This window comes from Enhydra lutris, unplaced genomic scaffold, assembly GCF_002288905.1.
Source record: "Enhydra lutris kenyoni isolate GAN:26980312 unplaced genomic scaffold, ASM228890v2 scaffoldscaffold34, whole genome shotgun sequence".
Lineage (NCBI taxonomy): Eukaryota > Metazoa > Chordata > Mammalia > Carnivora > Mustelidae > Enhydra > Enhydra lutris.
In genome coordinates this window covers 1,072,580-1,099,790 of record NW_019154118.1, presented here as the reverse complement: position 1 = coordinate 1,099,790, position 27,211 = coordinate 1,072,580, and the positions used below count along the sequence as shown (strand labels likewise).

The 27,211-nt window shown below is 38.1% G+C and overlaps 1 protein-coding gene and 1 pseudogene across 2 annotated transcripts in view; both read left to right on the top strand.

Moving 5' to 3' along the window:
• Positions 1 to 27,211, top strand: part of LOC111153976 (beta-galactosidase-1-like protein 2) — a 66,485-nt gene that overhangs the window by 20,636 nt on the left and 18,638 nt on the right. The window contains exons 7-12 of the mRNA XM_022513331.1: positions 3,452 to 3,533; positions 4,738 to 4,802; positions 20,166 to 20,250; positions 20,809 to 20,946; positions 21,647 to 21,727; positions 22,385 to 22,491. Coding sequence (XP_022369039.1) covers positions 3,452 to 3,533; positions 4,738 to 4,802; positions 20,166 to 20,250; positions 20,809 to 20,946; positions 21,647 to 21,727; positions 22,385 to 22,491 — 558 coding nt within the window. The remainder of the gene's footprint in view (positions 1 to 3,451; positions 3,534 to 4,737; positions 4,803 to 20,165; positions 20,251 to 20,808; positions 20,947 to 21,646; positions 21,728 to 22,384; positions 22,492 to 27,211) is intronic.
• On the top strand, positions 1,450 to 3,164 carry LOC111153740 (annotated as a pseudogene). The gene has a single exon (XR_002641041.1). The product of XR_002641041.1 is annotated as an elongation factor 1-alpha 1 pseudogene (transcript).

The window sequence follows — 27,211 nt, the reverse complement described above, 5'->3', positions numbered from 1 at the left end:
TTTCCTTTTTTTGGCCAAAATTTTCCATTTTTAAAAGATTCCTTGAACATATTAATTATAATTATTTCAAAGCTGTGTTTAAGAAACCTAATGTCTAATTGCCTATGTATCTGTTCCATTGTCTGTTTTTCTCATGTTTTCAGTAAATAATATCTTTTGGTATGCCTAATAATTTTTCAATCCAATTTATTTATGAAAACATGACTAAGATCATTTGAAGCTCTTCAGATGGATTTGTTTTTGCTTCTAGAAGGTAGCAAATGATTTGGAACTGGGCTTTAATTCTTCTGAGAGTAGGTCTAATTCCTGTTCACCTTCTCTCCTAGGGGATAGACAACCCTTTGCGTCCCAGCTAAAAGCCTAGAATTGTTATGGCCCCTCTTCTATTTTGGAAGTCTATAAACTGCAATTTCTTTCCCAACGTCCCATAAAATGCTGGGGAATCTAATCAGCTTTTTAGCCTCTCAACTGATGCTTGGGGAATCAATGTCTGAAGGAAAAAGTTTAAAACATGCTAGTTTCACCTCTCTTGGCTGTCTGCCTCTCTGAAAACTTGATTCCTCAAGTCCTTCCTTGGCATATGTCTAGTATTTTCAAATAAATTAAAAAATTTTTTGTCCAGCTCATCTAGTTGTTATTAGCAGGATGGTTAGTCTGGAACAAAATAGCCCACTGTGTCTAGAAGTGGAACCTATTGCTATCCCTGTGAGTAGTGGTCCATGAATCCCAGTTAGCACCCTTTTCTTTACTAAGTGTTCTAGTTTAGATAAAAAGTTATATGGTCCTCTACCAATTTGCCATATTGCTTGCTGGGCCTAAAAGTGGGAAACATTGCATCTAAAGGACCTATGGTAGTAGAAGTTTGGCTGTTATTAATATATGACATGCTATCTCCTCTCACTCATTCTGTTCACCTCTCAGCCTTCCCTGTTTTTCAGAAGAGTTCAGGAGAAGCAAACCACCTTCTCATTCCCAACAAGGATAATTGCAGGAATAGTGTCACCTTCAGAATATTGTGATCTACAGGCCCAGGAAGACATACCTTTGGCTTTTCTCAGTATTCATGGCCATAGTCTCAGTATTTGATTTTTCAAATAGATAAATTTCTTAGCCTCTTCTCTTTCTCTTTGATTTAGACTCTCTTGGATTTATTTCTAGTTGAAGTAGAGACATTAAAGTCTCAGGCAGTGACAAGTGCAACCATAGATTGACTAAACAAAAATTTACCTGTGCATGCCATTGACCAAAGGAAAACCAGCAGTTGTGTGTGTGTTTCCTAATCCACTCTGTGAGCTGGGTCCCGGGCATGTAGCTAATTTGCATAGGAGTATGGAGAAGAAGTTTGTCTTAAGCTCTCTGATGCACTAGACAAAATCTGGGATTCAAGTCCTTAGGGGAAAGCGCTGTATTAAGGTGAATGAAAATAGTCTCACTGGCTTTATTGCAACGGGTTTGCCGCCAGAACACAGGTGTCGTGAAAACCACCGCTCAACCTAAACCAGAATGGGGAAGGAAAAGACTCATATCAACATTGTTGTCATCGGACACGTAGATTCGGGCAAGTCTACCACTACTGGTCATCTGATCTACAAATGTGGTGGGATCAACAAAAGAACTATCGAAAAATTCGAGAAGGAGGCTGCTGAGATGGGAAAAGGCTCCTTCAAGTATGCCTGGGTCTTGGATAAACTGAAAGCTGAACGTGAACGTGGTATCGCCATTGATACCTCCCTGTGGAAATTTGAGACCAGCAAGTATTATGTGACCATCATTGATGCTCCAGGACACAGAGACTTTATCAAAAACATGATTACAGGCACATCTCAGGCTGACTGTGCTGTCCTGATTGTTGCTGCTGGTGTTGGTGAATTTGAAGCCGGTATCTCCAAGAATGGGCAGACCCGTGAGCATGCCCTTCTGGCTTACACACTGATTGTAAAACAACTAATTGTTGGTGTTAACAAAATGGATTCCACTGAGCCACCCTACAGCCAGAAGAGATACGAGGAAGTCATTAAGGAAGTCAGCAACTACATTAAGAAAATTGGCTACAACCCAGACACAGTAGCATTTGTGCCCATTCCTGGTTGGAATGGTGACAACATGCTGGAGCCAAGTGTTAACATGCCTTGGTTCAAGGGATGGAAAGTCACCCGTAAAGATGGGAATGCCAGTGGAACCACACTGCTTGAGGCTCTGGATTGCATTCTGCCACCAACTCGTCCAACTGACAAGCCCTTACATCTGCCTCTCCAGGACGTCTACAAAATTGGTGGTATTGGTACTGTCCCTGTGGGCCGAGTGGAGACTGGTGGTCACCTTTGCTCCATTCAATATTACACTGAAGTCAGGTCTGTTGAAATGCACCATGAAGCTTTGAGTGAGGCTCTTCCTGGGGACAATGTGGGCTTCAATGTCAAGAACGTATCTGTCAAAGATGTTCGTCGTGGCAATGTGGCTGGTGACAGCAAAAATGACCCACCAATGGAAGCAGCTGGCTTCACAGCTCAGGTGATTATCCTGAACCATCCAGGCCAAATTAGTGCTGGATATGCACCTGTGCTGGATTGTCACACAGCTCACATTGCTTGCAAGTTTGCTGAGCTGAAGGAGAAGATAGATCGTCGTTCTGGAAAAAAGCTGGAAGATGGTCCCAAGTTCTTGAAATCTGGTGACGCTGCCATTTTTGATATGGTTCCTGGCAAGCCTATGTGTGTTGAGAGCTTCTCTGACTATCCTCCTCTGGGCCGTTTTGCTGTTCGTGACATGAGACAGACGGTTGCTGTGGGTGTCATCAAAGCAGTGGACAAGAAGGCAGCTGGAGCTGGCAAGGTCACCAAGTCTGCCCAGAAAGCTCAGAAGCCTAAATGAATATTATCCCCAACACCTGCCACCCCAGTCTTAATCAGTGGTGGAAGAACGGTCTCAGAACTGTTTGTGTCAATTGGCCATTTAAGTTTAATAGTAAAAGACTGGTTAATGATCACAATGCATCGTAAAACCTTCAGAAGGAAAGGAGAATGTTTTGTGGACCATTTGTTCTTTTGTGTGTGTGTGGCAGTTTTAAGTTATTAGTTTTTAAAATCAGTACTTTTTAATGGAAACAATTTGACCAAAAATCTGTCACAGAACTTTAAGACCCATTAAAACAAAAGTTTAATGAGGAAAAAAAGTTTAATGAGGAAAAAAAAAAAAGAAAATAGTCTCACTGCCTCTTACTTTAGGTCCGATATTTTAATTGTCAGTTTGGCCTTTCTGAGTGTGGCTGAGGCAGGGATGATGTTTTTTTGGTTCTAATTTACTAACTTACAAGAAGTTGGATGAAGGAATTAGGCTTGTTCTCCATTCCTCAGCTTCATTCCAGTACTTTTATCACCATCAGTTTTTTCTAGAGAGAAGCCATTCCATGGGATAAGGGACAGTTCATTTACCTTACTAAATTTCTCCACAGGCTCTGATCACAAGAGGAATCAAGGTGCTGCTTATGACCGCTGATAATGGAGATGAACTGACAAGAGGCCACTTAAAACAGGGTACAATTTCTCTTTAATTTTTTTCCTGTACTAGTGAAGTCTGAAACAGAACAGCAGTCCTTCTGATGCTTTATTTCTCCCATTTCCCATGGATACTTTATTTCTCCCCATAGTTTTCTTTTTAAAGATTTTATTTATTTGAGAGAGAGAAAGCGAGCATGAGAACATGCAAGCCCACAAGTTGGGGGAAGGGCAAAAGAAAAGGGGGAAGGAGAAGCAGATTCCCCACTGAGGATGGAGCCTGACTATGGGGCCTGATCCCTGGGACCCTGAGATCACAACTGGCTGAAGTCAGATGCTTAACCAACTAAGCCCAAGGCCCCATAGTTTTTAGGAGAAAGTGGTGGGGTGAGTTAAGGAACAAGTTCTTACCCTACTACCCCACCAGCCGTTACTTACAGAACCAACAATGCAGAACCCTTGCTCGATCCTTTTCAGTCCTTAGTGGCCAGAGTGGGGCCTGGCTGGGACCCGAGTCAAGGCTATCTTTGTCATTGCCAAATGTCTATGACTGAACAACAGGAAGTGGAGGCAGTGTCAGAGAAATAGTACTGTCATGGACCAAGACCCCAAGCTCGGGGGATGAATAAGTTTGGGGAATAAACGTATTAGGGAAACATGGAATAGAATTATAAGGAGGGAATATGGATTGACACTTAAGAAAATGGAAAAAGACGATGTGCAGACAGATTGAACCAGAGAACACCGCTATCTGCAGTTCTTTCACACAAACAGCCAGTCAGGCATGTCTTCTTCTGTTGGCCTTTCTCCCATCTTTTGGCATCCTTCATCTTGTAGAATAGGCAGGAGAGCATTCTGAATTAGAAGTCAGGAGATCTATAGTCAAGTTTTAGGTCTTAGGCTATTCATCTCTCTGGGCTGAGTTTTTTCATTTGACTTTCGTTTATTCAACAGCATAATGTAATTTATTTTAACCAGTCTTGTTGTCTGGGTCATTCATCGTAAAGCTAAATGAAGGGATGTACGTGAAAACACTTTGTATGGAGCAGGTATGGGCCCACATGCAGGAATATATCTTTATTATTAACCACAATCAATAAAGTGTTAATGAGAACTCCCTCTGAGGTGTATGTGCAGAAGTTGTGGAGGCCCACATCTTCATCCTCTGTCTGGGAGTATAGTCTCTCTCTGCTCAACAGTGCTTGTAGGAGGACCTCATACAGTGTCTCCTTTTCCTCCACAGTACTTTCCACTGTCCACATGAAAAATATAAAGAAAGAAACTTATGATACACTCTTATCAATTCAGGTAAGGACTTTTCAGAGATGGGAGATGTTTTGATTCTGGCTCACACTAGGACCTCTTTTTCATTTGGTGGGGAAATTCTCAGCAGTGATTAGTTCAGTTAAAACCTGGATGTGTTATGCCCTTGAAATGCCTGCTGTAGGTGGTTTGGGGTATAACTAAATCAAGTTCAAATGCTTACGGATTCTGGGCCATAGCCCTTTAGAAGAATACGGAATGAGAAACATAGCATACTAGCAAAGCAGCATCAGTAGTAATCCTCACAGCAGTCCAGGGGCAGTCCCTACCCCCAGTGACAATTCAGGTTTTAGGGAATGGGAACCATCCTTGCAGAGAAGCCTCAGTCTCAGTGGAGGAACCAACCAGTATCATTTTTCACAGCTCTATAGGTATAGATTCCAAGTCTGCTAAAGGGAACTCTTGGTTTCAAGATACACTGCATGCAGGCATCTAGGTCTACACTAGGAACTTGTATATATCATTCATAGTTCTCCAATCCAGATACAATTTGCTAATCAGAGGTCATTTTAATCATAGCAACCTACCTGATAACATGCATAACATTCGGCTTTATCTGGTTTTCAGGTAGACCTAAAGTTAGTTTGCATGGGCAAAGAGAGAGGTTTTTGTTAACCCCTTACTCATGGCCCCATTCACCTGTAAGTACTTATGACCCAGTGAGAGAGACAAGGAATGTAAATAAACACAAGATAGGAAGTGCTAATTGCAGTAAAACTATTAATGGGTAACCAGAGATCAGAGGGTGGTAGAGATTCCTACCACCAGCTGAGATCCATGGTTATGTGTTTCATTTTGCACAGGACTGAGATATGTGGTATTAGGAGCAAAAGAAGAATATGTTAATTACCATCAATATAAAACAATGTCTGGAACTCTAAAAACTGTTAAATCCCTGATTCTTCTCCCCTATGGTCTGAGACAGCACTAAGATTTAGAGAAGAGATACAAAGGGAGATGTCCAGCTTTGTAACGACTAGGCCAACATCAGGAAGTGGTATAGGAAGCTCAGAGATGTGCAGGGATTAGGGTCAGTGCATTCCAAGGGAATATGAAGAGGTGCTATAATTCCCACGACAAAGTAAGCACTCAGATAGATGCTAACATTATGATAATGGAGGAAGAATGGGGGGTGGCAATAAGTCCAGTGGAATCCAAAGTTAAAAATGATATGGTGTCTATAATTAGCAAAATTCTGAAAATGAGGTAATTTGTTTATTTATTGAGTAAGTCAGCAAATGTTTTTAGCATCTACTATGTACCAGTTAGGTACTTTTCAAGGCACCGTGTATAAAGCAGTGAATGAAATCTATAAAAGCGGAACTTTTGGAGCTTATATTTTAGTGGTAAGAGGCAGACAATAAACAAAGGCAAATACAGAATATGAGGTAGTAACAAAAGCTAGAAAAACTTGTGATAATGTTTATATACACAGTTTTTACTTTATGTAATCTTCCCATTTTTTTTTCATGTTTATTTCCTGTATTACCATGTTAAAAGCTATTAATCATACTCTCATTTTGCAGATGAGGAAACCATGACTTAGGTTAAATTACTGATTTGAGATCACAGGTTGATAATCAGACCATGTAATTGAATAACCCAGGCTTCAATTTAAACCTTCTGTTCCCAAATCCCATGCTCTTCTCACTTTCTTATATCATTAACTGTTTAAACTTCTTCTGTGGTGAGAAAATTATTTGATACAATATAGGAGCAATCACAGGAATTAAATAACAAAAATAAGTACCCATAGCTTTAGAAAGTTCATTATAATTTGTTTCTAATGCATTTCTTATGTGAGAAATTGAACATGAAAGAAACACAATTCTTAGGACAGATGTAACTAAATATGGGGAGAAAGCAGAGCTTTTGAACCCCTATTTTGTTTTTGTATTCTCTATCAAAGAGATTTCTCTCCAGACTGGATAAGGTAGAACATACATAGTTAAGGGGGAGCTAAAGCTTGAAGTGGATGAGAAGTTAGATGTTTCAAACTTAGATCAGAATGAGCACATTATTTTGAGTGGGTACCTTGTGCCAGATCCTGTGCTAGGCTCTGGATATATACTGGTGATGAAAAAGATATCTTCTTTGTCCTTGTGGAGGCTATTTCCAGGATTGTTCAGTGAGTATGGGGGCTCTGTTGTTGGTTCTGTTCTGACTGATCCTCTTCTGAGGGAAGATACAGAAGCTGTGCTTGTCAAAGGTCTAGATGAGACAGTGCTGGAAATGAGTGCTCATCCACCAAATGATAGGATCTGCTGTATTAGAGTAGGCTGAAATCAACACAGATCATTATAAAGTCCCTGCATTAAAATTAACAACAAAACAGCAGCAACAGAGCTGAAATACCAAAATGCAGAAAGGAAGAGATCCATTCTGCTGGCAGTTTATATGAAAGAGATTTAGAGTGCTATCTGATGGCAGCTTTCACTTAAACCAAATCTGTGACATCTACTACCAAGTTTTGAAAACTTGGGTTTTATTACTATGAGTGACATTACCATATTTCTTCATACTGGTTGGAGCACAATTGAAGAATTTGTTTTTGTGTTTTTGTTCAGGCCATTTTGTTTTAGGAGATATTTTAACAAAATGGAATGCTTCCAGGAAATGTAATTTAGGATTTCTCTAAAAATAAATGAAAGGTACTGGGAGTTCAGTTTGAAGTTGACCAAGATGGTGACAGTAGACTCCTGAGCTCCCTTCCTCCCACACATACCCCAAATATACAGCCACCCACAAGCAGTTCCCTCTGAATTAGGTATAGAAACTAGCTGAGTGACTTTACATATTGTGAGAATGAAAAAATATTCACACCAAAATAGGTGGGAAAGGCTGAGACATGTTCTTACCATAAACCTCATCCCCTGATATAGTGTCACAATTGAGAGGGAATCCTCAGCCCCTAGCTTCTCCCTGAGGAGTGGAAGATTCGGACCCCACATCTAGTGTCCCAACTTTTAAGACTCCCACTGGAGATATGGGCTTCCAAACACCTAGCTCTGAAAGCTGTGCCCATGAGACCCATAAGACTCTATATAAAAAAGGAAGCAATTGTAATGGCCACATGAGCACTAATCATGACTGTTCCCCCGCCCCCTCAGCACAGAGGGAAAGGCAAAATCATCTATGTCCCAATCTGTCCCCAAAGAGGTATATCTGAAACTTTAAAGGTTACTGTCTGAGGGCCAGCCAGGCTTCTAATTTAGCAGGCATCTAGAGGCTGACTACAATCTCTCCAGTCCTGGGGAGCCAGCAGACACATTTCACACCTTCTTCCAGTTCACTCCAATAATAAAACCCAGTCCCAAGATCTCTCTGGATGGAGCTTGTGCACATATCTGGTACCTAGCTTGCAGCAGAGACCTGAGGCTGCTGGATCACCTGGTTGTAATAGTCAATGGCACCTGTACTCACGAGTACTACAGTACCATAGCAAACAAAGAGTCCTTAACAAGCACAGAAGCTTCTCCTTCCCAACTGGCTATACATACCTAGGCCCAGCACAGAGAAAGCAAGCTAAAATGCCCATTTCCCAGTTTCTCCCTGGAAGGAGCTTAACAATATACTCCTCACTGGTGCCTGAGCTTCCGGGCTCTAATCAGTCTGCATCTGGTTGCTGATTGTGATCCTCTCCTTTGGGACAGTGTCAGCTCTTGGCACTTGCTCAACTACTTTGAGCCACTAAAAACAAAGAAGATGGCTCAGACAATCACAAAAGTTTGAGAGACAACTAGGAACCTGGGCTGGGCTGATCAACAAGGCTCATCTACATGAGATCATTCTGTCAAGATGGGGAGAGATGGCTCTTTGTATATAATATGCAGGAGTTAACAGAGAGTCAAAGAAAATGAAAAACAAACAAACTAAAAACCAGAGGAATTTGTCCCAAACAAAAGAAAAAGAAACTCCAGAAACAGATCTTAATAAAATGTAAATAAGTGCTTTGCTTTATAGAGAGTTCAAAATAATATCATCGAGATACTTACTGAGGTCAGGAGCACAACGCATATGCAAAATGATAATTTCAACCAAGAGATAGAAAGTATAAAAAAGTACCAAGCAGAAATCATAGGGCTGAAGAATACAGTAGTTGAACTAAAAATCTAATAGAGGGGCTCAACAGTAGAGTTGATGAAGTGGAAAAAACAGATCTGCAAACTCAAAGACAGGGCAGTAGAATTCATCCAATCATAAGAGAAAAAAAAAGAGAATAAAAAAAAAGTGTTCTGAGAGCTTAAGGGATTTATGGGGCACCTTATGGGACAAATCAGAGAATATACACATTATAGAGATCCTGAAAGGAGAAGAGAAAAGGGAACAAAAAAATAATGACTGAAAACTTGCCTAGGTTAGGGAATGAAACAGACATCCAGATCCAGGAAGCCTATAAAGTGCCAAATAAAATGAATCCAAGGAGATTTATATTGGGACATATCAATATAAATTTGTCAGAAGGTAAAGACAAGGAGAAAATCTTAAAAACAACAAGAAAGAAGCAACCTGTTACATATAAGGGAACCTGCATAAGGCTACCACAGATTTCTTTTAAAGTTTTTATTTAAATTCAATTTAATTGACATATATGGTATTATTAGTGTCAGGGGTAGAATTCAGGGATTCATCAGTTGCATATAACACCCAGTTCTTGTTACTTCAGGTGCTCTCCTTAATGCCCATCACCTAGTTACCCGATCCCCCCATCCACCTCCCCTATAGCAACCCTAGGTTTGTTCCCTATGCTTAGAGTCTTTTATGGTTTGCCTCCCTCTCTTATTTTATTTATCCTTCTCTTCCCCTATGTTCATTTGTTTTGTTTTTTATATGAGTGAAATCATATAGTATTTGTCTTTCTCTGACTGACTTACTTTGCTTAGCATAATACCCTCTAGTTCCATCCATGTCGCTGCAAATGGCAAGATTTCATTCTTTTTGATGTTGAGTAATATTCCATTATAGAAATATAGCACAATTTTATCTGTTCTATGTTGTTTGTTGATGGACATCTGGGCTCTTTCCATATTTTGGCTATTGTGAACATTGCTGCTATAAACATTGGGGTGCATGTGCCCCTTCGAATCACTATGTTTGTATCTTTTGGATAAATACCTTGTAGGGCAATTGCTGGGTCATAGAGTAGCTCTATTTTTAACTTTTTGAGGACCCTCCATACTGTTTTCCAGAGTGGCTGTACCAGTTTATATTTCCATCAACAGTGTAAGAGGGCTCCCTTTTCTCCACATCCTCACCAATATCTATTGTTCCTGACATGTTAATTTTAGACATTCTGACCAGTGTGAGGTGGTATCTCATTGAGGTTTTGATTTACATTTTCTTAATGACAAGTATGGAGCATTTTTTCATGTTTCTGTTGGCCATTTGTATGTCTTCTTTGAAGAAATGTCTGTTCATGTCTTCTATTTCTTGACCAGATTTTTTGGTTTTTTTGGGTGTTGAGTTTGATAAGTTCTTTATAGATTTTGTATACTAGCATTTTTTCTGATAAGATAGTTGCAAATATCTTCTCCCACTCTGTAGGTTGTCTTTTGGTTTTGGCAACTGTTTCCTTTGCTGTGCAAAAGCTTTTTATCTTGATGGAGTCCCAAGAATTCATTTTTGTTTTTGTTTCCCTTGACTTTGAGGACATGTCTAGCAAGGAGTCGCTGTGGCCAAGGTCAAAGAGATTGCTGCTTATGTTCTTCTCTAGGATTTTGATGGATTCCTAACTCACATTGAGGCTTTTCATCCATTTTCATTTTATCTTTATGTATGGTGTAAGAAAATGGTCCAGTTTCATTCTCCTGAATGTTGCTGTCCAGTTTTCCCAACACCATCTATTGAAGAGACTTTTTTCCATTTGATGTTCTTTCCTGCTTTGTCAAAGATTAGTTGAGGGTCCATATCTGGGTTCTCTATTCTGCTCCACGGAGGTGTGGGTCTGTTTTTGTGCCAGTGCTATACTGTCTTGATGATTACAGCTTCAAGTCCAGAATTTTGATGATGCCAGCTTTGGTTTTCTTTTTTAACATTTCTTTGGCTATTTGGGGTCTTTTCTGGTTCTGCAGAAATTTTAGGATTGTTTGTTTCAGCTCTATGAAAAAAGCTGATGGTATTTTGATATGGATTGTATTGAATATATAATTACTTTGGGTGGCATAGACATTTTAACAATATTTGTTCTTCCAATCCGTGAGCATAGAATGTTTTTTTGTTTCTATGTGTCTTCCTCAACTTCTCTCATAAGTGTCCTACAGTTTTCAGACCATAGATCCATACCTCTTTGGTTAAGTTTATTCCTAGGTATTTATGGGTTTTAGTGCTCTTGTAAATGGTATCATTTCCTTAATTTCTCTTTCCTCTGCCTCATTGTTAGTGTATAGAAATAAAACTGACTTCTGTGCATTGATATCCTTCCACTTTTCTGAATTCCTGTATCAGTTCCAGCAATTTTTTGGTAGAGCCTTTTGAGTTTTCTACAGAGTATCATGTTGTCTGTGAAGAGTGAGAGTTTGACTTGCTCTTTGCTGACTTGATTGCAGTTTATTCCTTTGTGTTGTGTGACTGCTGAGGTTAGGACTTCCAGTACTGTGTTGAACAACACTGGTGATAGTGGACATCTCTGTTGTGTTCCTGACCTTAGGGGAAAAGTTTTCAGTTTTTTTCCTATTGAGAATGATATTTACTGGAGTTTTTTTGTTTTGCTTGTTTGGCTTTTATGATATTGATATTGATATGATATTGAGGTATGTTCCTTCTATCCCTACACTGTGGAGTTTTTAATCAACAAAGGATGCTGTATTTTGTCAAATGCTTTTTCTGCGTCTGTTGAGAGGATCATGATTCTCACCCTATCTTTTATTAATGTATTGTATCACATGGATTGATTTGCAGATCTTCAACCACCCTTGCTGCCCTGGAATAAATCCCACTTGGTCATGGTCAATAATCCTTTTATTATTAGGTTATAAAAAAATAAATAAATTATTATTATTATTTATTACTGTTGGATCATATTGGCTAGTAGCTTGCTGAGAATTTTTTTTAAATCAATGTTCATCAGGAATAGGTCTGTAATTCTCCTTTTCAGTGGGTGTCTTTGGTTTTGGGATCAAGGTAGTTCTGGCTTCATAGAATGAGTTTAGAAGTTTTCCTTCCATTTCTATTTTTTGGAACAGATTTAGAAGAATAGGTACTAATTCTTCTTTAAATGTTTGGTAGAATTCTGCTGGGAGGCCATCTGGTCTGGGACTCCTGTTTCTTGGGAGATTTTTGATTACTGATTCAATTTATTTATTCAATCAATTTCAATTAATTATTCAATATTACTGATTACTTATTCAATTTGTTTGTGGGTCTTTTCAGATTTGCTATACCTTCCTATTTCAATTTTGGTAGCTTACATGTTTCTGGGAATTTATCCATTTCTTCCAGATTGCCTAATTTGTTAGCATATAATTGCTCATAAGTCTCTTATAATTGTTAGTATTTCTGTGGTATTGGTTGCGATCTCTCCTCTTTCATTCATGATTTTATTTATTTGGGTCCTTTCTCTTTTCTTTTTGATAAATGTGGCTAGGCATTTGTTGATCTTATTAATTTTATTATTATTAATTCATTGATCTTATTAATCTTATTAATTCTTATTAATCTTATTAATTCTCTAAAAGAAAAAGTTCTTAGTGTCATTGTTCTGTCTTACTGCGTTTTTTTTTTTAATTTCTATATTTTGATCTCTGCTCTAATCTTTATGATTTCTCTTCTCCTGCTGGATTTTGGCTTTATTTGTTGTTCTTTTCCAGCTCCTTTAGGTGTAAGGTTAGGTTATATATTTGAGACTTTTCTTATTTCTTGAGAAAGGCTTTTATTGCAGTATACCTCTCTCCTACAAATGCCTTTGCTGCATCCCAAATGTTCTGAACTGTCATGCTTTCATTTCATTTGATCCCATTTATTTATTTATTTTTTTAGTTATTTTTAGTTATTCTTTAATTTCCTAGTTGACCCATTCATTCTTTCTTAGGATGCTCTTTAACCTCTGTGTATTTGTGGTCCTTCCAAATTTTTTCTTATAGGTGACTTCAAGTTTTAAAGCATTGTGTTTTAAAAATATGCATGGAATAATCCCAATCTTTTTCTACCAGTTGAGACCTGATTTGTGACCCAGTATGTGGTGTATTCTGAAGAATGTTCCATGTGCACTCAAGAAGAATGTATATTCTTCTTGATGAATGTTTTAGGATGTTTTAGGTGTTTTAGGATGAAATGCTCTGAGCATATCTGTGAAGTCCATCTGATCTAGTGTGTAATTCAAAGCCCTTGTTTCCTTGTTGATCTTCTGCTTAGATGATCTTTCCATTGCTATGAGTGGGGCATTAAAGTCCCCTACTATTATTGTATTATTATCAATGTGTTTCTTTAATTTTGTTATTAATTGGCTTGTATATTTGGGTGCTCCCAAGCTGGGGGCATAAATATTTACAATTGTTAGACCTGGTTGGACAGATCCTTTTATTATTATATAGTGTCCTTCTTCATCTCTTACTACAGTCTTTACTTCAAAATCTAGTGTGTCTGATATAAGGATGGCTACTCCAGTTTTCTTTTGATGTCCTTTGGCATGTTAAATTTTTCTTCGCTCCCTTACTTTCCACCTGGAAGTGTCTTTGGGTCTAAAATGAGTCTTTTGTAAACAGCATATTGATGGGTCCTGGGTTTTTTTTTGTTGTTTTTTTTTTTTTAATTCATTCTGATACCCTGTGTCTTTTGATTGGAGCATTTAGTCCATTTATATTCAGAGTAATTATTGAAAGATATGAATTTAGTGTCATTGTATTATCTATAAAGTCGCTGTTCCTGTAGATTGTCTCTGTTCCTTTGTTTTTTGTTCTTAGGGCTCTCTCTTCACTCAAAGTATTCCCTTTAATATTTCTTATAGGGCTGGTTTAGTGTTCACAAATTGCTTTAGTTTTTGTTTGTCCTGGAAACTCTATCTCTCCTTCTATTCTGAATGACAGTTTTGATGGATAGAGTATTCTTGGCTGCCTGTTTTTCCCCTTTAGTGTGTTGAATGTATCATGCCAGTCCTATCTGGGCTGCCAGGTCTCGGTGGACAGGTCTGCTGCCAGCCTTATGTTTCTACCTTTGCAGCTTAAGGACCTCTTGTCCTGAGCTGCTTTCAGGATTTTCATGTTATCTTTGAAATTTGCAAGTTTCACTATAATATGTCAAGGTGTTGACCTATTTTTGTTGATTTTAAGGGGAGGGGGTTCTCTGTGCCTTCTGGACTCAAATGCCTGTTTCCTTTACCAGATTAGGAAAGTTCTCAGTTATAATTTGTTCAAATGTCCCTCTCCCCTGCTCTTCATCTTCTGGAACCCCCATTATCAGGATATTATTTTGCTTTATGGAATCACTGAGTTCTCTAAGTCTCCCTTCATGATCCAGTAGTTGTCTTTTTCTTTTCTTTTCAGCTTTTTGATTTTCCATCATTTTGTTTTCTATAGCGCTGAGTCTCTTCTGCCTTATTTATCTACATTATTAAAGCCTCCATCTGTTACTGCATCTCAGTAATAGCATTTTTAAATTTCAGCCTGATTAGATTTTAGTTCTTTTATTTCTATAGTAAGGGATTCTCTAGTGTGTTCTATGCTTTTTTTAAGCCCAGCTAGTATCTTTGAAATTGCTCTTTTTAAGTTGTAGTTCAAACATTTTACTTATCTCCATATTGATTAAATCCCTGGCAGTGATTATTACCTTCTGTTTTCTTTTAGGGTGAATTTTTGCCCTCCTAAAGATGATCCTGCCAGATGCAGGGTGTCAGGGTTTAGTGTAGGGTACTCCAGCTTCCACTGGAGGTGCTGTGTTTCTTTCTGAAGTCTGTGCTGGTGGGTGGGAGAGAGGGGTGTGGAGGAATAAGAATATGGTGTCATCCCCCATCTTGTCTTTGGGAAGCAGAACTCACAGCTACCCCTATTCAGGAGGCCCTGTTAGAAGAGCAAAGAATCTTCTGTGTGCTGGGATTTCATCAGTTCCTTGTCTTTAACCTGTCTGTACCTGAGCCATCAGCATGTCTGGAGCCACAAAACTCCTGGATTTTCACTCTGGTCAGTGGCTTGGATTCAAAACTCCAGGTTTTAAAGGACCTGGTAAGGTGTGGGCCTACTTCTGTCCCTCAGAGGAGAGGCTCATGGTGTGCCCAGCACTGTCCTACCCCTGAAAAGCCATTACATAGTATGCACTCAGAGGCTAGAATTTATGTAATGCTCAGCAAAAAGCTGGAGCCAGGTTATTGGCCATCTGCACTTGACTCAGTCCCCTACTCCCTTCTGTCCCAGAGAGGCCATCACAGAGGCTTGCATCTATTGTGGCAGACAGCAAAAAGTGGTGGCCAGGTTATCTGCAGTCTGCTCCTATCTTTACTTTCTGCTTAGTTCTGTTGAAGAAAAGCAGCCACTTGCTGTGTGCACAGAGATTTAAACCTATTGTGACTCCTAACAAAAAGTTAAGAGGCTTTCTGTCCTCTGCATGCACCTCTGACTCTGCTGTTGAGCACCACTCAATGTCTCCTGGCTGGCCTTTTGTCCTTGGAGAAGCAAAATATGCTCTTCCAAATGCCCTTCAGGAAGGGGAGTGATCTCTCACTGTGCTACCCAGAGGATCTCCTTACCAAGATTTATTGTGCACTCCCTACCCACTGGGTTCTTTCCCACTTTCTCTCTCTTCCTGATTTTGCTCCACGAAAAGGGTTCCCTCCCCTCAATGACCATGAGGCTTTCCTTGCTCCCAATTCATGATTCCAAACATTGCATCTGCTATGTTCTCTCCCTCCATCTGTGCAGATTTTCTTAATCCTCAGATCATCTTCCTAGTTGTTCAAAATAGTTGAATGTTGATCTAGCTGTATTTGAAGGGAAAGGCAAATTCAGGGTCCCCCTAATACTCCACCATCTTAATTTTGCCCCCTCCTTATGGCTGCCATAGATTTTTCAACACAAATCTTGTAGGCCAGAAAAAATGGGGTGATATATTCAAAGTGCCAAAAGAAAAAAGAAAAAAAAAACCACCAACCCAGAATACCCTACCCAGTGAGGTGTCCTTCAGAATTGAAGGAGCAGTGGATTTACCAGATAGATAAAGCTAAAGGAGTTCATCACAACAGACTAGCCTCACAAAAAAATGTTAAAAGGAGTTCTTTAAGCTGAAAGAAATGGTGAGTTAATTAGTAACAAAAAAAGCTAATTTGTAACAGGAAGACACATGAAAGTATAAAACTCACTGGTAAAGGTAAATGTATAGTTAAATTTAGAGAATAATGTCATGGGTAAATAAATTTAACTCCAGTATGAAGGTTAAAAGACAAAAGTATTAAAAATTATTATAACTACAATAATTTTTAAATGATACATTAGGTAAAAAGAAGTAAATTGTGACATTAAAAATATAAAAGGTAAGGAGAAGGTTAAATATGTAAAGTATATGTTTGAAGTTAACCTGTTATTAGTAGTATAGGCTGCTATGAATATGAGATGTTTTATGTAATCCTCCTGGTAACCACAAAATAAAACCCTGTAGTAGATATACAAAAGATAAAGAAAAAGGAATCAAAGCCTACCAGTACAGAAAAATCATCAAACTACAGAGGAAGAGATCAAGAGAGGAACAAAAGAATTATTAAAAAAAAAAAACCAGAAAAGCATTAACATAATACCTATCAATAATTACTTTAAATTTAAAATGGAACTAAATCCTCTGATCAAAAGACACAAAGTAAATGAATAGATTAAAAAAAAAAAAAGACCCAACCATCTGTTGGCTACAACAGACTCACCTCAGCTTTGAGAATACACACAGACTGAAATTGAAGGGGTGGAAAAAGATATTTCAAGCAAATAGAAGCCAAAACAAATAAAACAAATCAGGGAGTAGCTATACTTATAGCAGACAAAATAGACTAAGACAAGCTCTGTATCAACAGTCAAAGAATGTCTTTATATGATGACAAAGGGGTCAATTCATCAAAAGAATATAACAATTGTAAATATTATGTTCCCAACATAGGAGCCCCATATATATACGGCAAATATTAACAGATCTGAACAGAGAAATAGACAGCAATACAATCCCAGTAGGGGTCTTACATTCCTCAGTTCCAACAATGGACTGGTCATCTAGATAGATACTAAATAAAGAAGCATGAGACTTAAATTATATGTTGGACCAGAGGGACCTGCAGAATATATACAGAAATTCCGACCAACAGCAGGAGAATGCACATTTTTCTCAAGCACACATGGAACATTCTCCAGAATAGACCATATGTTAGGTCACACAACATGTTTTAATAAATTTAAGAAGATTGAAATTATACTTTCTGACCATAATGGTATGAAACTAGAAATAATTACAAGGAAAAAAACTGAATAATTCACAATATTCACAAATTCACAAGTATTCACATGTGAAGATTAAACAACATGCTCCTGGACAACCAACTGGTCAAATAAATGGAAAAAGAAATTTTTAAAAATCTTGAAGCAAATAAAAATGGAAACACAACATCTCAAACTTATGAGAAGCAGCAAAAGCAGTTCTAAAAAAGAAGTTTATAGTGATAAACACATACATTAAGAAAGAAAAGACCTCAAATCAAAAACACAACAGTTTACCTCAAGGAACTAGAAAAAGAACAAATTAAGCTCAAAGTTAGTAGAAAGAAAGAAATAACAAAGATCAGAGGAGAAATAAATGAAATAGAGATGAGAAAGACAATAGAAAAGATCAATGAAACCACATTTTTTAAAAAAAAGATGAACTTAACAAACTGAACTATACTAAGAAAAAAGAGATCAGATTCATTATATAAAATTTTAAGTGAAAGAGTGGAATTACAACTGGTACCACAGAAATATAAAGGATCATATCTTCTACTAGTATGAACAATTATATGCCAAAAAATTAGACCACCTAGAAGAAATAGATAAATTCCTGGAAACATACAGCTTACTAATACTGAATAATGAAGAAAGAGAAAATCTGAACAGACCAACCAAGTATTAGTAAGAAGACTAAATCAGTAATCAAAACCTCCCCAACAAAGGAAAATCCAAGACCAGATAGTTTCACTGCTTATTTCTACCAAACATTTAAAGCAAAACTAACACCAATCCTTCTCAAACTCTTCTACAAATAGAAAGGAGAAAATGCTTCCAAACTCATTTTATGAGACCAGCATTACTCTGATACCAAAGCCAGACAAGGACACTATAAGAAAAGAAAATTACAGGCCAAGATCTGTGATAAGCGTAGATGCATGAATCTTCAATAAAATATCAGCAACCAAATTCAACAATACATTAAAAGGATCACACATCATGATCAAGTGAGATTTCCTCTGGGGACATGAGGTGTTGGGAAAATTGGATATCCACATGCAAAAGAATGAAACTAACTTCTATCTTAAGTCATACACAAAAATCAACCCAAAATGGATTAGAGATATGAACATAAGATCTGAAACCACAAAACTCCCAGAAGAAAAGATAGGCATAAGCTTCTTGATATTGATCTTGGTGGTAGTGTTTTGTTTTTTGTTTTTTGTTTTTTTTTTAAATATTTTATTTATTTATTTGACAGAGATCACAAGTAGGCAGAGAGGCAGGCAGAGAGAGAGGGGGAAGGCAGGCTCCCTGCTGAGCAGAGAGCCCGATGTGGGGCTCGATCCCAGGACCCTGAGATCATGACCCGAGCCGAAAGCAGAGGCTTTAACCCACTGAGCCACCCAGGTGCCCCGGTAGTAGTGTTTTGCATTTGACACCAAAAGCGGAAATAAACAACTGGGACTATATCAGAGTAAAATGTTTCTGCACAGCAAAGGAGACCATCAATAAAATGAAAAGGAAACTTATGGAAATGGGGGAAAATATTTGTAAATCACATATCTGATAACAGGTTAATATCCAAAATATATAATATCTTGTACAACTCAATAGCAAAATAAGAAACCCCAAGTAACCTAACCAAAACTGAGCAAAGGGCCTGCATTATGCATTTTTCTAAGGAAGACCTGTAGATGTACAATAGGTACATGAAAGCTGCTCAGTATCCCTAATCATCTGGAAAAGGCAAATCAAACCACAATAAGACATCCCCTCACTCCCGTTAGGATGTCAGGATATAACAAATGCTGGCAAGGATGTGGAGAAAAGAAAACTCTCATATACTGTTGGTAGAGATATAAACTGGTACAATCACTGTGGAAAATAGTATAGAGGTTAATAAAGAAATTAAAAATAAAACTGCCATATGATCTAGAAGTCTTATTTCTGGGTATATATGCTAAAGGAAATGAAATAATTATCCTGAAGAGATATCTGTACTCCTATGTTCAGAGCAGTATTATTCATAAGAGCCAAGGTATGGAAACAGTCTAAGTGTATGATAAGCAATGAATAGATAAAGAAAATGTGATTGTTTCATATGTATATAAATAATGTATATGTATTTCAATAGTGTATATATAAAAATGTGATTATTTTATAAATACATGTGATATTCCATGGTGTGTCTATACTCATATATATATGTTCATATATATATTCATATATATATTAAATCTTGCCATTTGCAACAACATGGATAGATCTAGAGGGTATAATGCTAAGTGAAATAAGAGAAAGATATATGATATGACTCATGTGGAATTTAAGAAATAAAATAAATGAACAAACAAATAAAAAAAGAGACAACAAATTTAAATACTGGTTTTTTCAATCCACAGTTGCCGGGGGTGGTGACTGGGGGTGATAGGTAAAATAGATGAAGGGAACGAAGTATACAGGATAAGAAGTGAGAAATGTACAGAATTGTTGATTATTATATTGTACACCTGAAACTATTAGAATGCTGTGTGTTATTTATACTTGAATACAAACAAAACACAATTCTGAGACTCAGGGATTCTTATTTAATGGGATTCAATATTTTTAGCATTCATTTATTGAATATTTTTAGGCTTCCCCTGAGCCAGATGCTTCTATACTAGACCTCTAATCTGGTCACTGAAGGGAATGAAGAGATTCTACTGTTCCAGAAAGGAAAATGTGGCGATGGCAGTTGCTTTTACCAAAGCCTAAGGGATAAGTCCATTCAAACTCCAAAAGGAATAATAAGACCAGGGAAATGACCTGAGAATGAAGAGTAGAACTCAGGGTTTGTGAGCGGTGAGGGGATGCTCTGAATTGTAAAGGGGGTTTGTGAGAACTGGACCTCACAATGCTCTCCTAAGCAATTCAGGGCTTCTAAACTGTACCGAACTTTACTAAATTGACATTTCATTTTTCTCAGGGTCGTAGCCCTATATTGATGACGGTGTATACAGCAAGTTCTTTGGATGGGTGGGGTACTGCCCCCCATTCTGTGGATTCACATTGTGAGTACTTTTAGATCCTTTCTCAGGAGAATAGATAACAGAGATGGCACTGGCCTGTTTCTTTTTTTTTCCTGATGGTTAGAGTACTTTGAGTATTAGATTTAGGGGGCTAGGCTGAATGGGAACCCCAGAGTGAGTTGAAACTAAAATTTTAGCGGTGTTTCCACTCTGCTTATATTTTGTTGAGGTTATTAAAGCATTAGAGTGAGTCGTTCTAACAGATAGGGCAATTCAATGAAAGCGTACTGGGAGGAAGTAGTGTGTTCTCTGGGCCGAGACTATCTGCCACAGCCTTCCAGGAGAGTTGATGAAGATCAAATCTGGTTTGAAGTAAATGTTTCTGGTGCCACAATTTTAGGTTACTAAAGAAGTTACCTAGAATTTACTGAAAAGTTACTAAGTGCTCCAGAAACACTGAGCTAGACATCTATTTACCTAAGACTAAGACACATAAACAAATATTTAATGCGTACAGTTTGAACATCCCACAAAGGTCTATTAATTCTCCCAAACTTTGTTTTCTCCCCCATTTCTCCTTTTCTTCCTATCTTTGTGCAGTGTTAATGAGAGATGTGCATGAAATGTTCAATGCTAGTTTCTCCCTCAACTTCTATATGTTCCATGGTGGCACCAACTTTGGCTTTATGGGTGGATCTGCATCTTTGGACCAGTACCTCCCTATGGTCACAAGCTATGGCAAGTACTTGACCCCCACAGCTGTCTCCAACCTAGGCCACCCCGCCATTTGAGCCTGGAGCTTCCTAGGGTGGGTCTCTGGGAACAATCTCTGGGCCTGTTCATCTGTTTTGCCTTTAACAAATGCTGGGGATTGAAGGTTTGATGTTTATTCCTCTTGATGGTACTAGAATTTATCCACCACTAGAATCTAGCCTGTCTGGGACTTTGGAGGCAGAGGCCTTGGTAGCTTAATCTTATCTATCCACGTTGCAGGCCCTTATTCTTAGAAGTTCACTGTGAAACCAGTTACTCTGGATCTCTTGATAACACCAGGGCTTTTGTTAATGGGTCTTCCCCAGTCTATAACTCCACTGAGAGACCAGGTGACAAGTCAAGGGTAAAAGAAAGAAAGAAAGAAACAAACAAACAAACAAACTTAATTAGAAATTGAATAGAAAGTAGAAACCACTGGATTGGAGTAGCCTTGGGCTCTCAGCCAGGACTTACTAGATACCAGTTGAAAGCCCTGCAAAGTACGGCAGATAGCTCCTGGTTTGGATTAACTGGGATGTGGTATTTTCTTATTTAATGCCAAAAATTTTCCTTCCTAAGCTTCTGTATTAAGGATCCTTTTGCTCACTACTAAACTCTCATGTCTTCCTTTGCTGAAGCTGAAGATTTCTTTGGGGAAAGTGACAAATTTCTTTATATTTTTCAGACTATGGGGCACTGCTGACAGAGAACGGAGAACGTACAACTGAGTACCTTGCATATCAAGAGTTCTTTAGCTCTTCTTTGGGTACCTAGTAACAATCTCAATCTGAACAGTAACTCAGATGAGAACAGTAACAGTAACTCAGCATCTCAATTGGTCTCTGTCCTGTGAAGAGGGGATTGAGGGAATGGATAAAGGTGTACTTTTGGGAGATACCCAGTTTGTTCCAGTTTATTTTATAATTAGGCACCGGGGATTCAAATATGCCCAAATACAGGGCCCACCCTCTAGGTTCTCAGCACCTAAGGCCATGTGCATCATGGGCTGTGCATCAGAATCCTCTGTGGAACTTGTAAAAACCAGAGATGCCAGGTCTATCCCAGAGCTATTAGAAAGCATTTCTTGGTTGAAATGGGGAGGAAGGGGCAGAATCTGAGCATATGTATTTTCTCATTGGACTTTAGGAGATTCTAATGAGGTACCAGGGTTGAGAACTACTGGTACAGCAGTGGCATTGAGGTGCCACCTTCTTTTCCTGGACAGCAGGGCCTCCTGCCTCAGAGCCTATAGATATGAAAGGAATCCCACTCACTTACTTCCTACCTTATGATTCTTCCTGGAATTGGGAAGGCATGTCCTGTGATGGACTGGGCCCTTCATTCTTGGTGGTTTGGGGTGGTGCCCTTGAAGGGGGTTGGGGTAGGATCTCAGAATGGCCCAGTCTCCTGTTTTTCATTGCAGGGATTCACAAGCCTCCCAACCAAGATTCAATACCTATGGCTGTATATAAGTCAGTGATAACAGAATACTACATGTCACTGTGGGATGTCATGCCCTACTTGGAGGAGGTAAGCATCTCCTGGGAGTAAAAGCATGGGATAGGCTTTGGACAGAAGAGAGAAGGGAAAGGCTTAGCTCAAAAAATAGGACGTAAATTACTGGGGAGCGAAAAGCAATTCTTTGTTGTGATTACTTTTAGGTGTTGTTTTGTTTTGTTTTTGTTTTGGGGTTTTTGTTGTTATTGTTGTTGTTAGTTTCAGAGGCAGAATTTAGTGATTCATCAGTTGCATATAACGTCCAGTACTCACCACATCAAATGCCCTCCTTAATGCTCACCCAATTATCCCTTCCCCTACCCTTCTTCCCTTCAGCAACCCTCAGTTTGTTTCCTAGAGTTCAACATCTCTTATGATGTGCCTCTTTCTCACTTTTCATCTTATTTTTCCTTCTCTTCCCCTATGTTCGTTTGTTTTGTTTCTTAAATTCCATATGAGAGAAATTGTATGGTATTTGTCTTTCTCTGACTTATTTCACTTAGCACAATACCCTCTAGTTCCAACCATGTTGTTGCATATGGCAAGATTTCATTCTTTTTGATGGCTGAGTAATATTCCATTGAAAAATATATATCTATATATACATATATGTATGTTTGTGTGTGTGTGTGTATACACACAAACACACATACCATCTCTTCTTTATCCACTCATCTGTCAATGGACATCTGGGCTTTTTCCAGAGTTTGGCTGTTGTGGTTATTGTTGCTATAAATATTAGGGTGCATGTGCCCCAAACTGGCTGCACCAGTTTGCATTCCCACCAACAGTGTAAGAGTGTTCCCCTTTCTCCACATTCTCACCAATATCTGTTTCCTGACATTAATTTTAGCCATTCTGACTGCTGTGAGGTAGTAGCTTATTGTAGTTTTGATTTGTATTTCCCTGGTGCCAAGAGATATTGAGCATGTTTCCATGTGTCTTTTAGCCATTTGTATGTCTTCTTTGGAGAAATGTCTGTTCATGTTGTCTGTCCATTTCTTGACTGGATTATTTGGATTTTGGGGGGTGTTGAGTTTGGTAAGTTCTTTTTAGATTTTGGGTACTAGCCCTTTATCTGATAAGAGATTTGCAAATATCTTCTCCCATTCCAGAGGTTTTACAATTCAGAGTAATAAACCTAGAATAAGAATTCAGGCATATTCAGAAGATTTAAATGTAAAGAAACAGTGTAAACATTCCAGGATACTGGGAAAATTTACTTTCAATAACATAGCCAAGAAGATATCCCTTGCCTTCTGAAGATGGTTAGAATGAAGGCACACTGACTAGATCTAGGGCAATGATTTTGAAACTTTTGACTTAGTAGAAGGACTCTTCCTTCAAACTTACTTCAAGTGTTCAGTACATAAAGCATGCACTAGTTAATCAGGGGGGCTGGTTCTGAGGCTCTGTACTTGCATCGTAAGGGTCAGTCATCCTTTCTCTACGGTGGCACATATTAGAATGGCCCATGTGCCACTTCTGACTTGTAAGATTTAAAGGAACATAGTTTGAAAACCACTAGTGTAGAGGAAAACCTGCATAGTTATTCACACAATACTCAGTAAACATTAATATTTGGGGAATAGTATTATCAAGGTGTTGTTTTGGGGGGAACTTCCAGTCTAATGGGGAGGAGAGGTGAATAGAGATTAGGGGGTTGTAGGTCCCATGGTAGAGGAACGAAGGCAGCACAGCATTGTCAAGGGAACATAGTGTTGTGCTAAAGAGTGTAAGTTCTGGAGTCAAGAGTGGGTTTGAATCTTTACTCCAATATTTACCTTGGGGTGGTCATTTAGCCTCATTATAAAGTTTCCATATCTAGAAAATGAGGCTAATAATTGCACTAACCTCATAGGATTGTAGTGTGGATTAAACCCATACTATTTGAACCTGACACATGGAAGTGCTAGCTGCTGTATCCTTATTTAGAGATATGCTCAGCATGCAGGACTGTCATAGGATCTAATATTATATCCCAGGTGAGATGATTTTGAGATCCAATGGATGAATAAGAGCTTAATGAGATAAACTGTGGGGTAGAATGAGGGAGGGAAAGGAATGTGAGGCATAGTGGAAACCATTTGTAAGGACATGGAAGGACGTGCATGTTTAGGGAACTGCAAATAGGACTGCAATGAAAAGTGTTTGTGGGCTAGTGCCAAGTGAGAGATCAGGCACCACGTGTCAGAGAACCTTTGTGGTTTTGTTTTAAGTGTTTTCTTATGGAATTTGGAAGACATGAACAAATGGCACAGAGAAAAATAGTGAACCCCTATGTGCTCAACATGCAGCCTCAATTTATTAATATATGGCTAATACTCTTTCATTTATGCCCATACCTTCTCTTCCTCTACTCTTTCTAAGATTATTTCAGAGCAGATCCCAGACATCATATAATTTTAGCTATAAATGGTTTAATATGTATCTGAAAAGATAAGAACTCCTAAAAACACAACTACAAAATCATTATTGTCCTTGATGATGATGATGATGAAGATGATGATGATGATGATGATAGTAATAATAATAATCCTTTAAGTCAGTGATTTCCTGGGAAATATTTAGTAACAGGCTCTCTAGATGAAAAAACTCTGATTAGTAGTGCTTGCCAATTCCTGTGGCATAAGTACTCCCACAATGGCTAATTCCAAGCCTCTGGCATGACAATACTGAATACAGAGACAAAATACAGGGTTAGGTAGAGAGGTGCACAGCTGGCACTAATGAACTGGCACAGACTGGCTGTGTATGTGTTTCACCACTGCTAAAAATCATAAAATATCTAGTGTTCAGATTTCCTCAACTATCTCATGACTTTTTTTTAGCATTGATTGATTGATTGATTTAAATTTTTAAATTTTTTAATAAACATATAATGTATTTTTATCCCCAGGGGTACAGGTCTGAGAATCTCCAGGTTTACACATTTCACAGCACTCATCATAGCACACACCCTCCCCAATGTCCATAACCCCACCACCCTCTCCCGTCTCCCCTCCCCCCAGCAACCCTCAGTCTGTTTTTTGAGATTGAGTTTTTTATGGTTTGTCTCCCTCCCAATCCCATCTTCTTTCATTTTTTCTTTTCCTACCCCCTAAACCCCCCACATTGCATCACCAATTCCTCATATCAGGGAGATCATATGATAGTTGTCTTTCTCTGATTGACTTATTTCGCTAAGCATAATACCCTCTAGTTCTATCCACGTCGTCGCAAATGGCAAGATTTCATTTCTTTTGATGGCTGCATAGTATTCCATTGCATATATATACCACATCTTCTTTATCCATTCATCTGTTGATGGACATCTAGGTTCTTGGAACCTAGAAGTTTGGAACTATGGAAGTTTGACTATTGTAGACATATTGTGGACATTGCTGCCATAAACATTCGGGTGCACGTGCCCCTTCGGAGCACCACGTTTGTATCTTTAGGATATATACCCAGTAGTTTAGCACTGATTTCTTAATATCAGGATCCAAATGAGATTAATCACACATTGCATTTTGTTGATCTGTCTCTTAAATCTCTTTTAATCTAAAGATTTCTCTTTTATTACATTTATTTGTTAAAGAAGCAGGATTATTTGTGCTACAGAATCTCCTACATTCTGAGTTTTGCTAATTAGGTCCCCATCTATTTGGGAACGTGTCTTTATACTTGTCTTTATACTCCCCACATTTTCAGTAAACAGATCTAGATGCTTGATGAGATTTAAGATTTTATTGTTTGCAAATATATTTTATAGGTGGTGCTGTTATATTTTTTATGTATTATATCTCAGATACATGGTGGCTGGTCATTTCTGTTTTCATAATTGATCAATGGGTTCAGGAGCCTCTAACTCAGTCTATCCATTATCCATTTTCCCATCAGCCTTTTACCTAATGGTTTTAGCAATTATTACCTATATCCAATACCTATACCAATTGCCTATATCCAATATTTCATTAAGGCTTTCAAAATAGTATCATTCTTATTCTGTAATTCCTTCTTCATTTATTTTACACTTGAAGTCTTCTATGTAGAAGAGCTTTTCTTTACTATTGTCTTGTCACCTTAATGTACAGTTTATAAAGAAAAGTTAGGACAAATTTTCAAGTATTTTCTTTTATCAGATAATGAATTTATTCCTGGATATCCTCCAAAGGTGGCCAGTGAGTTCTTTTGCTGCTGTTGTCTTTATTTGATTATAAACTGATGATTTAAAAAATTTTGTTTTCAATTACACTTGACATACAATATTATATAAGTTTCAGGTGTACAAGATACTGATTTGAAAATTATATACATTACAAAATGCTCAGCACAGTAAGCTGTGTCTGTCACCATACAAAGTTATTACAGTATTTCTGACTATAGTCTCCAGGCTGTACTTCTTATTCCCATGACTTATTTATTTTATACTTGGAATTTTGTACCTCTTCATGACTTTCATCTATTTTCCTCACCACCTCTGGCCCCATGCCATCTGACAATTGCCAATTTGTTCTCTGTATTTATGAGTCTGTCTCTGTTTGTTTGTTTACTTTGTTTTTAGATTCCATATATGAATGAAATCACATGATATTTGTTTCTCTGTCTGACTTATTTCCCTTAGTATAATACTCTCTAGGTCCTTCCATGTAGTTGTGAATGACAAGACTTTATTCTTTTTATGGCTGAGTAATATTCCAATATACACACATACCCCACATTATATATATATATATATATATATATATATATATATATATATATACATGTA